The sequence below is a fragment of the Stegodyphus dumicola genome, chromosome 3 (assembly GCF_044657685.1).
Source record: "Stegodyphus dumicola isolate Sdum_Otavi_A_Nest chromosome 3, ASM4465768v1".
Lineage (NCBI taxonomy): Eukaryota > Metazoa > Arthropoda > Arachnida > Araneae > Eresidae > Stegodyphus > Stegodyphus dumicola.
Window position 1 is genome coordinate 246,675,028 of NC_140770.1, and position 12,788 is coordinate 246,687,815.

The 12,788-nt window shown below is 28.7% G+C and overlaps 1 protein-coding gene across 1 annotated transcript in view; it reads right to left on the reverse strand.

Annotated features, from left to right (window-relative positions):
* Positions 1-12,788, reverse strand: part of LOC118201180 (uncharacterized) — a 120,398-nt gene that overhangs the window by 15,791 nt on the left and 91,819 nt on the right. The window contains exons 27-29 of the mRNA XM_035373233.2: positions 11,188-11,263; positions 8,569-8,692; positions 1,099-1,184 (exon numbers count right to left, since the gene is read on the reverse strand). Coding sequence (XP_035229124.2) covers positions 1,099-1,184; positions 8,569-8,692; positions 11,188-11,263 — 286 coding nt within the window. The remainder of the gene's footprint in view (positions 1-1,098; positions 1,185-8,568; positions 8,693-11,187; positions 11,264-12,788) is intronic.

The window sequence follows — 12,788 nt, forward strand, 5'->3', positions numbered from 1 at the left end:
AAACCAAGAGAGAGAAAGAATGACAAAAAACTGTCATAAAGATATGTGGGGGAACTAAAATCGTTTCAGCATTTAGGTTGGTTTGGTTTATTGAAATTACGGCAAAGCAAACTAGCGCTATCTGCCTAAGAGGAGGAATGATTTCATGGAGGACGTCCTAAGGGAAACTGGCTGGTATACACACTACACATGGGAAAAACCACAAAACCGCCCATGCAGCCAGATTGTTCGCCTAGACTATCGAACCCAGGTCAGAACTACCAGTGTTCAGTGACTTTACCGCTTGGCCACTGGTGGGCTTTCAGCATTTAGGATCTCTAAAAGTTTTAATCTGGCCCTGGTAGGCTTCATATCATTCGAGAGCATTGAGTACCTAATTTCAAGCACATGTCACTGGAATTCATATATACAAATTTAGTTTAATTACATTAAACAGTATAAACACTTTACGCTGATTTTGACTTAACCTAACATTTAGAGTGAATACCATTAACATTTAGAATGAATATCAGTAATAACATGTAATAACATTAGAAGTTAAGATTTAGTTATATTAGTATCCAGTTTTAGAATGAATATCTAACTTAGAACATTCTTTCAAAGTTAATTATTTTTACTACTCTTAGACATCTTCTAAGAAGTACTAGGAAATAACAGGTGTAGAGAACCATGCTAATTTCAAAATTAGCATAGAATCGTTCTGTGTTCCTCCTCTGAATAGCTCCTCCATTTTAAGCACAGTCTCATATATAAAATGCATGTTGGCTAACTCTGCCATTTTTTTGCTCCTATGCTAATTTTGAAATCATGGCAAATGTCTATCAATATTGTCATTGGCCACACTGTGATTCCCTAGACAGCAGGTATTTGAAAATGACATAGTGGAATCTCAGTCAGTCAGGAGAAAATCTCTTTTATAGCAGACCTTATTCTCGAGTATTATATTCTCCAGTCCTAGAATTTGTAAGAATTTTTTGTAATTGCTAGTCGTCTGAATATTAGATAATTCTGGATACTGGACCTTATAGTGCACACAATTTTATTTAAATATTATTAGAAAATAAAATATTTTAAATAAAAAATTAATGAAATACATACTTCTAATGAATAGCATGTATCATTTTCTTCAAGCGGAGTGAGAATATCAATAGAAAATACTTCAGTTAAAAGTTGAGCAGCAAATCCTAAAAGATGACGATTTTTTAAATGTTGCATAATAACCATTTTTTCCTTTTATTACATTATATATCTGCTCCAACACAAAAACTCCCAAGCCTTGGAAGTTTTATATGTATTTGAGAATTACAAATTACTTTAAACAGCTAAGAGAAGGACAGCATAAGGACAACGGTCTCAAGCAGATGGCCTGCAGACCACACGCAACACCAGATGCAATTTTATACACCTCACTACAACATTTCAAATATAAATTTGTTGCGAATACAATGCTACAAAGACTTCAAGATTTTAATTATTTGATATCTGAATTTATAGCATTAAAAACTCACTTGAATAATGCATCAGAAAATGTGTACATGAAACAGGTCACTAATTTACAGTGTGATATAAAGCTTATTCAAAGATTTAAAGGTAGAGATTTTATTAATATTTGTCAAAATATAAATAAGTTCAATAATGCATTTTTGAGGTAAGAATAATCTTTTGTTCAGGAATACATTTATATGTGAAAATTAATAAGAAAAACTCGATTAACTGGCATCTACAATTTGTTAAAAGATCTTCATTTCTAGTAATTTCTCTCCAAGACTACAAACTTTATCAAATCAAAATTCCATCAAATGTAAAGATGTAGCAAAAGAAGTTCATAATCATTTGCATGCAAACAATGTATTTTTATTTATGCGTAGGAAAAAAATTAATAACTAAGAGAAGGCGTTTACGTTATCATTATTTATTCTTAAATTTTGTCCTACTCAGAAAATTTCCTCTGAAAAGTTTAAGTTTTCAGAATTTCTTTAAGTTTAAATTAAAGTAAATTATTTAATAACTAATTGAACATGTTAGTATTATTTTAAATAAATATCAGTCTGAAAGTTTAATATTTAGCTGTTAGTATATTTGAATTACAAAGTGTAACCAATCAAAATGTTTTGCAGCTACCAAACTTTAGATTTCAGACACAGAAATAAATTTTAGTTTGAATTTTTTCTTTTGCAAAATTGTTATTGTTTATGCATGTTTTGAAAAATACTTAGTAAGCAAAATTAAAAATTAATTAAAAATATTTTTTTGTTAAAAAAAACTGCCTTGTGAGTTGCTTTCTGATTGGTCATGTGGCCTGCAGGCAATTTGATTTTGAGACCATAGCCTTCAGGCATTCATATATGATCTAAAAGCAATCATATTTAACAGAGTTTAAAATTTTAGACAAAAATTTTTAAATATTTTCATTACATATTTGTTGTAAAATATAAAAACAATCATTTCTATATACTGTAAATAATATATGCATATTATATATAATTTAAGTATTAATATAAATAAGTATAAACATATTTAAGTTATGTACAAGTAAGTTTTAAAACTCAAAGTACCCTTTCTAAACACATTTAACCTTTTTACACTTTTCTATCTAGGTTTTATACTACATTCTCTTCCTTAATTCATAACAATATATCAATAATTTTCAATAAATATAAATCATTTGATTGCATCTGCAAAGTATAATTACAAACACAAACAAAAAGATAAAAATACGCATAAAAAATTGCAATGTTCAGATATGTCAATACAGATATACAGATACATAATTCCATAACATAAATAACAGTCCCAAATTGATTTAGAAATAATACCATACCCAAAAATTATTCAACTTTCCAATCAAGGTAAAAAAAAAAAAAAAAAAAAAAAAAAAAAAAAAAAAAAAAAACACCAACAAATGATAAAATTGCAAAATAATTATGAACCAATTATCTAAACAAAATCAACACAAAGGACTGTTTCTTAATTATGTTTGGCAGCTTATAATCTCAATGACTGCAGCTGCAGTCCTACAGTCATCTTGTTAAATATAACATACTTATATATCTTGAACTATCTAAATTATTATTGCTTAATTGTTAACTGCTTTTTACTGCAATTAAAAGAAGAGAGGTGAGGTGAGAGGGTGCTTATGAATGTTATGTTGCTTGTTTCCTCAAAGCTGGTTGTTGTATTGTGGAATGATGAGAATCATGTACATGTATAATTTGATTCAAGATTTTAATAAATGAATTCCATGCGTTTTAAAATTGTACTTCTACAATCTTCAGAAGCAATTTTCTGCATGCTTCTCTACATATTGTATATGTGAGTGATAATGAAACACAAAATTTTAAAATGTTTTAAATCATTCCAATTCATGCTTTCAAAATCAGTAGGTATGATTATAAATTTCTATACGCATTTCCTCTTCATGGTTTTATTTCATTTTAAGAACTAGCAAACTTTTTTTTTTGATACAATCATGAAGCATTTAATTTTTTACCTATTTCTAATTTAATCTGAGTTTTAGATTATATTAATACTTTAACCCCCTGCCATTAATGGTTTGGCTCTAAAATCCTAAAGTTCCCCCATAGGGCCACAGCAAAATGGTATTTTTCTGATAAGAATTTCAAACTGACCTACCCATTTTGTATCTTGACTTTTTTTTTTTTTTTTTTTCAATATACGAAGGTAATCAACTTTGTAGTGTGGCACTAGCAGTAGTGGTCAGAAAGTCATCTTTGTTACATTACCCAATCTATGGCTTTTATTTGGGCTAGTCAGGGCATTGTACTGCCTTGCATCTGATAGTTATAACATCACAAAATGTGCATAGTATTAAAAATTTAAGCAAATGCAAGGCACATGCAGTGATAACACTTTAGTGGGGGGAAAATCCATCAGTGGCAGTCAATGATTGTGAACTGTGTACTGCATATGATCCAAACATTATGGATGAAAGTGTAGTACATCAGTGCACTCATTCTTACTCTGATCGGTGAATACATGACCTTCACCATCAATTCAAATGGGATGTTTTTTATCTTCCCTCATACAGTCCAGACATGGCTCCCTTGGATTTTCATTTGTTCATTCTTCTAAAAAATTGTATTGGGGGGTAGCATTTTGGTGGCAATGGGGATTTTAAAAATGCTGTGAAAGATTGGTTGAAATTGCAGCCAGCAACATTTTATACAGGAATTTGTAAGTTGAAGTGCTTGGATTTACATAGGGATTATTTAAAAAAATAATTATACTTTTCATATGTAAACAAAAAATTTTTACATTCTTACATGCTTTTTTATTTACTGCCAAACAGAGGTTACTTTTCAAATTATCTTCATATATACTTTCGTAATTATTTGGATACAGACGCATGTCTTAAAAGCATGTCTGCCTACCTTGAAATGAAAAACTTATAGTTCTTGTGCCAGAAACATGGATTTTTTTTTTGGAAGATTTTGATGGTGCACGAAGTCACTATTTCAAAAGAATTTCAGAATGATTTAAATTCATTTTATAATGTATAATTCAGGCTTCTCAACTATATAATGCTGTTCTGACATAAAATATATGAATACTTAATTAGATTTTCTGTATTTTATATTATTCAGTTAATTCCATTTTAAAATTTTGTTACACTTTCATAATGAGAATATGAATAAGGATGGAAAGCTTTTATTGTCAAAGTACTTTTAAATAAAATGAAAATAAAATTAATAATTAATGTACATACTCCTGGGCAGATAAACATGCTAATGGACTATATATCAATGTAAAATAAGAGTTAAATACAAATATTAACTGATTAAGCATTGGTAGAATTTTTATATAAAGTTCACCGAATGTCAAGAATATATTAACACAATTCAGACTAAAACAATTTAATTCAAACAAAAAGAAAAATTATGCAGAAACCACTATCAGGTGGAGAAACGACACTTACAGACTTCCTTAATCCAATAAATTACATTTATTAGTAAAAAGCATTTTCCTAAGTAAAGGTTAAAAATCAGAAATGGGAAGATTCATTGATCTACTAAGAGACATGAAAAACTGAAAAAGAGTTGGCAACTATGTTAAAGGCATCATGATAAATATTCTTGATGTATGTATACAGCTTGGCTACTGAATTAATACTAAGGAAATATCAGATAATATTGATCCCAACACATTCATGCAAAAAATACATATAATGCTCCCAATATCTTCTAAAGCAGTAGATTTTATTCAAAGCAAACTCTGGACCATATTGTTTTACTAAGTAGATACTAAAATTAAATGTATATTTCGCTAGAAGTAAAAAATGGAAAGGTCCAGTTTTCTGTAGAACTAATGCCACAGTAAACCACCTGCACTGAACAAATAGCTGGTCTAAGAACTTGGATTTTCTAAAAAAAATTAATGAAAAAAAACCCCACTTAATGCAATCAATCATTCCATTAACTAATTAAGTATATTGATTAAAATGCTCTAAGGAAATGTAGTGAACAACAGGAACAGTTATAATTCATCTGTTGATAGGCACTAATTTGAAAAAGATATTAAAAGCCATATTAGAGGATAAAATGAATACTATAATAAAAGTTAAAAAATGAATTACTTAAATTTTTATATAATGCCTAAATATTTATTTATTTTTAACCCTCATCCTCCAAAAAGAGTGAAAATGTTTAAATATGACTTGATTGTCTTCATCTTGCTATGTAATGTGTGATAGCTGACAATACATTTATCAAGTTTTCAGGAGACTTCAAAGCTTTGTTTCACGGCAGGATCAGCATCAAACAATACTTCCTTAGCATACTCAGTATGAGAGAACACTCAAATGAGCTGCATATGAAGCTCCTTTTGTAATTTCTGATCCAATTACAGGTTTAAAATTAGATCAGAGAATCTAAGAAAGAAAGCTTTTCCACGTAGCATAAAGGAATGCATCATTTCTTACTGTGTTGATTCTATTTTTACTTCCTTGTACGAAGTAAAAAGGAAGTATTGTAATCGTGAAAAGTTTCAGGCAGCATATTTCAACGAAAATATTCATTTTGACTGCTATCGAATGTAATTTAACGGTGTTTTTGCGTGATATCTGTACGTAAGGACAGAATAAAGTACTCTTTTCCTCCCAAAAAATTATAAAACTGCTTTAAAATTAATTCTGAAGAGAATTTTTCGTGGCGTCTGTACGAACGTATGTACGTACGTACGTATATTGCATAACTCAAAAACGAGTAGCCTCAGAACGTTGAAATTTTGTATATAGGATTGCTATAACATGTAGATGTGCACCTTGTATTTTGGTTGCAATCGGCGGCACCAAACGGATATAAATATATTTATATATATATCCACTCTGTTATCCGGCTCGGTGATCTCAGTTTCTTTACTCTTATATGTTTGTAAATTGTACATTTTTTGCTTTAAAAATGATTGAATTATGTTGTTTTTATCTTTTGGTTAAGGATTTTATGCCTTTAGTAAATCTGTGTGCAATATTTTTAGAATTATCAGCAATTTTAAAGTTGTTTAATTGCCGCTAAGCCTTTTTTAATGGCGGCCATTGATGTTTACATTTGAAACAGGAGACTAGTGGATTTGTTGCCAATCTAGATGCCAATCAATTTATTCCTTTAGTAAATCTGCATGCAATATTTATAATATGCATGCAATATTTATATCTGAGTTGTCAACAATTTAGCAGTTGTTTGAATAGAACATGTGGCATGTTTTATTTGAATAGAACATATGGCAACGATTAGATAATTCTATTCTTTAAATGATATAAATTTTGTGCATTAGGAGTTATAATATGAACGAAATATATAAGTTAACTGCTATATAATTATTGGATTATATAACAGTTAACTTAGTTTCCATTATAAAATTATTGTATAAGTTAACTGTTATATAATTATTAATACTGTTAAGTGAATCTAGCACCAGTGTCGCTATGGTAAACAAATACTAGAGTGAATTTTAAAGAATGCATTTATTCTATTGTGGTTTATACGCTGTCGGCGAAGTAGATTTAATTCAATCCAATAAGTTTAAATGAAATGCAAGAAAAAATGCGTATAATTTAATATTCCAATACAAGGAAGTCATGTGGTGTACACATCAGATTTTTTCATTAAAATTTTAGGTGACAAAAAGAGCAATTTTACTATTTATTAGATTCAGATATATCTAATAAATCTTACTAACAAAATATAATAATCCATAAAACTAAAGTATAATTCAAAATGAAAAGATATTTATTATTTCATTAAATTTTTTTTTTAATATACTGCACAATGTCTCTTTAATTTAACAACTATGTTATTAATTTTAGTAGATTTAAAAGAAACTCACAGCTACAAATTAATGACAACAAATTATGTAATTAAAATATGCTAATTATTTATCAGTCACTTTATAACTTCCATGATCTCAAAATAACCTGGAATGACTTGTCCTTACACTTAACAATTGATCATAGAATATATGTACAAAGATTCGTGAGTTATCACCAGGCAATGTTTAACTGATTCTGCACAAGATATGACTCAAGGTAATATCTAATATAAAACTTTATTAGCCAAAACTTGTGGGTAGTACAAATAAAATGGAAACAAACTGAACTATACGATTTCACATCAACTTAAAATAATAGCTCATTAATATACTAAAGTTAGTATGTGATGAAAACAGCAAAGTCTACATTGATCTACACCACATTTTGAGTTTGGACATAAACTTTCTAACACTCATCAAGAACAGCAAAATTTTGGTGTCTCTAATTCCTACATTGTTAGTACTTTCTGCAATAAGACAGCATTAAATACCAATAAGCACACCAATAAGTTCTCGTTTAAGATTAGATCCTTGTTTTAAACTATGCTACTATCTGTAAAGTTTGAATAAAACTTTGGTATCATGAGTGAGTATCATGATTAAATGGGGAAAATAGCAAAGAAATTATTGTAAAGCAATCTGCTAGTAAAACTTAAATTATAAATGTTACAACCCAAATTGGAAAATATCGGCACACTCATTTACACTAGTGATTTAGATTAAACAGGATTTTCTAGCATGTGTGTTTGATATTCCATACACATAAACATAATTTTTTAAACAATTTTAATCCACACGACTGGGCACCAAAAATGGTTATCAAATTACATAGCAGATTTTCCTGAAGATGTAATTCAGAAACTAATCATAATAAACGCTTTAATGTTGGTGGAAATTTTGGAAATAAATTGCTTAGACCAAGGCTTTTATGAAAAAATAAAATTGTTAAAAAAAGTGTCTTTGTACTTATGTAATATCAAAATGGTACTTATTTAAAAAACATGCCTCATGCTAAAGTATGAAAAAGGAATTAGTGATATTTTTCAAAAGCTAGATAGAAACATATATTATCCTCAATTACATAAATTGCTGAAATAATTCACTTAACAACTAAACTGTTAAACACCAGAGCTGATATCAGACGTTGAAGTTATATTAAGAATTTATAGCAAAATATATTTATTGTTGAGAGGGAAAAAATCTCACAAATCAAGGTATGCCTGCATATAAGTTAATTACACTTACCAGGCCAGTCTCTAAATGAAAGTCCTTTTTTATCCCAAAAATCTTCTTCCTTTATCGGTAAGCGCTTCAGAACATGAACAGGAAAAAATCGCTGAAGAACAGCAGTGGCAACATGAAGAGTAGGCTGTAAAATTATACCCAGTTATTAAAAAGTTTTCATCTGCAATGCAGGATTAAAATGTATTACTAATATATATTGAACACAGGTAACTAAATAGAGGGTGATCATAAGCTATTTGGACAAAAGGAATGGTTTACTATGTACAGACACACGACAGTACATATGATTACATAATAATGATTATACAGACACACAACAGTACATGATTATAAAATAGTGAAACCCACATTTACCATCTTTTATAAATGTTTGATGTCACTATCTTTCATTACTTTGCAGATATCCAATTGATAAAACAATTTTTGCAACATATTTGTCAGCATGTTTACCTTGATTAAACTAAGTGCAGTGATGATTTGCTATTTTAGTTTGGGAATATATTTTAAAAGTGGTGTATTGAAAACCTGATTTTAAATAAAACTCCATATCTCAAAATTTAGGGGTGAGCAGCAACATTATATATCTTAATCATTACAAGGATAAAAAAAGAAAGACAAATATGAACAGCTGCAAACTATATCTCACTCAGATATGGACCTGAAACACTAGTGTCATCTATCTACCTGCAAAATTTGGAGACAATACTATGAATATGCCAATAACATAGTATATTACAATTAATATTTCATAAATTATTCAGTTATGTAATTACCCAATCAATTTGTGTCCACCCTGTATATTTGAACTGTTCTACTATGATTGAATTCTCACACTTCATTCTCCTAATTCTGTTAATTTCTTCATTTACAAATGTAAAGTAGTTAATTTATTGCCATTCAAGACATTCATATTAGAATGAATTTAAGACAAATTCAAAAAAAGCTTGATTATACAGGGAGTTTGGAAATTGCTGAGTTCCAGATACATGAGAATTCCCGATAACTGAGCCTATAAACAATTAAATTCATGTTAAAAAGGCCAATGGGGAAAATTTCCATTCTAAAAGTATAAAAGCAATCATTTTATTTGTTACCAAATGCATAGTATTAAAAGCCTACATTTAAAATTACATAAGGTTTTCCTTTTGGGTGGGACGCATTACAATCATAAAGTCAACATATTTCGTAGGCATTAAACATGAAAGTAAAATCTCTTAAATATCAAAATAATCTGATTCAATTATGAAATGCTGCTCAACATGGAAGTTGATAGACATGTCACCATTTATTCCAGCAGAAGTTTAAATGAACAGGTAGTTCTTTATTTAGTTAAATAATAAGTAGGTACAAATTATGTATGTAGCATATAAAAAATTTTAACTGCATATCATAATTTTTCCATAATTTACCCATTATTTATCAGTTTTCAAAATTGTGTATTGTGGCTTTTTTGATGCCCAGATATTACAACTTTGAAAATATTCCACTTCGTGCGGCCCTTAATATTAACCATTTTTTCAAATGAGAGGAAAAAATAAACTTCCATTATTCTTTACGAAAATTAAACCGGCTCATGGAGAATTAACCGAATTGACATTAAACCAAAAAGAACTTCTTATGATTATGTTGTAATGTCATGCTTATCCATTATTTGTGCAAAATCACACTGTTTGGTGATAATCTGCATGCATTAATAGTATTACGACTCTATAATGGCATTACAAATCTCTCATTTACTAAACTTTTGAGGCATAATCATTCTAAAAATTTCTATAATATTCTGGTTAGTTGAATGCTGGATAGTCAGGCTTATACTTTCTTTGGAAACCAATCTATCTTCCAAATATTTTTTAAAAATGCACACAAAATTACCAAGTGTACAAAATGTGCTTAGATGTTCAACTTACCAGAATGTGCCCAGAATTACAAAGAGAACAATTTGATGAAATCCAATATAAAATAAACAGGCATCAATGCCAGTCATATTCATTCAGAAGATGGAACAAACCATTAGATGCACTATTAAACAGCTTTCCTTTAAAACCATTTTTCACATCGGATTTACAAACAAAAGTATAAATTTAAGAGAAGTCTAGCAGAACTAAAAAACATTAAAATTAAAGTGATCAACAGAATCACCTTTCTTGGCTATAAAGTTTGTTTTTCACAAATACTACAAAACAATGTGTAGGCACCCAATGCTACACAATACCATCAGTTAGAAATTGTCTGCAATTATGACTTCTTAAGAGTCATAAAACCTATTTTTTAAATAAAATTTTATATCCAAAAACTATGAAAAAATTCCCATTTTAGTAAAATGCAGCGAGTTTGCTCAGAAAAGTGGCTCTGAGATATCCACATTTGAAAATAATCCAAATTTCAGATTAGATAAACACTGATACTGAACACAACCTCTTTTAACATAATTACTTCCAATGAAGTCACAAATGAGCTGGAATAATGGGGTCATTTTAGAAAGAATTCATTGTTAAACTGAAATTATCTTCAAAATTTCCAAACTTTAATACTAGGGGAGAAAATAATAACAAATAAAATAAATATATAAATAAGTATCTGGAACTTTTCTAGAAGGACATAAAATAAAAAAAAATATACCTGAAGATCAGAGGAGGTTAATTTAACTTTTGATCTCACATTTACACTTAGACCAGTCTGAAGTTCCTTTTTTCTCCTTCAAAAGAAAGAGGGAAAAAAGCCCATTAAAAATATATATAAGGTTTTAAAGACATATTTAAAAAAATTAGGAATACACTGGATTTTCAAAACTATGAAGATTTGCAAAGCTGCAATGTGATGAAGAAAATAACAGTACTGTTTGCTTTATATAGTTTGCAAAGGAATTCTGTTAGCATATTTTGTAAAATAATTTTAATGGTAAATATTATACCCAGTAGAATAAAAGGCAATACTAGAAATCTAAAAAAAACACCAGACACAATTAAATAAATGATGATTACCACTCAGTTCCATCACACATTTTAATTATTCATTATAATTTCAAAATTAATGAATAAAATAAATCATTAGATAAATCCAATATTGTTTGTTTGACTTTGGAAATAACTTTACTATTTCTTTTTAATTCTACCATAAACTTCCACTAATGCAAAATGCAAAATTAAATTCTTAAAAATATGAAGTTTACCTTTTATACCTGATAGAATTATTAGCATATTTCCTGGCATATTTTCCCTCCTTTTTTTCCCCTAATTTTATCATCCAAAAATCATGAGGGAAAAATCAAAAGAATAATTTAATTTCCAAAGAATGTGTTTACAATTAAAAACATAACAAATGAAAAGCAGTCATGGATAAACTACAAATAACTATCTCAAATTTATTTCTTTAAAAGAAACCCAAATTACAATAAAAATACATAGTAATATTAATGTTACAATATTTAATATGATTTCTTTTTCTCTGTAATTTGAATCTCGCCTGTTCTTTTTATTTTCTCTGCTACTCTTTATGTCTCAAATCATCTATATATAATTAGAGAAAGTGAATATGCAGCTGACTCAGAGAAACTGTAGACTGAATATCAGTTTGTGTTTGCTTTGGTATAATGTGTCGGTTCTTGTATTAGGTTGGCATAAAGTTCAACACTAAGAAGGGAAAGGTTTAGCATGACCTACACAGGTAATGTGGATGTCTTTGTTAGTAAGAAGAAAACAATCACCACATGGAAAAACCCATTTTAAAATTTAGTGGAGCTCATTAAATGAGTGCATTGTAGAAGGGAAAAATTATGTGAATATTTTAACATTTTAGAACTTGCCACTAAAAAAGCTAGAGGGGAAATACATGAGGAAATATGGTACACAGGACACACAAGAATAAGTAAATAAATAATAATAAAAAAAATACTTAGATGTTTTTCTGCACTGACAACTATCTTATTTGTATTTTCATAATTACCTACTAAATATAAAATTAAAATTTGTTTTTATATATTCTAAAATTAAGGCTGAACAATGAGTACATAAAAATGTTAAAAATACTACCTTTTAATTAACTACCAATAAAAGCAACTACTGTCAACTGAAAATGCTGCACCATACTATTTTGGTCACATGAATCTGAACATAGAAACATCTTTCTTGCAGATGTATACAAAGCACACTTCTTTTTTGCTAGGATTATATTATCCTAATTTGTAACTAAATGACGAAAGATAATTCAATAAACATATTTTT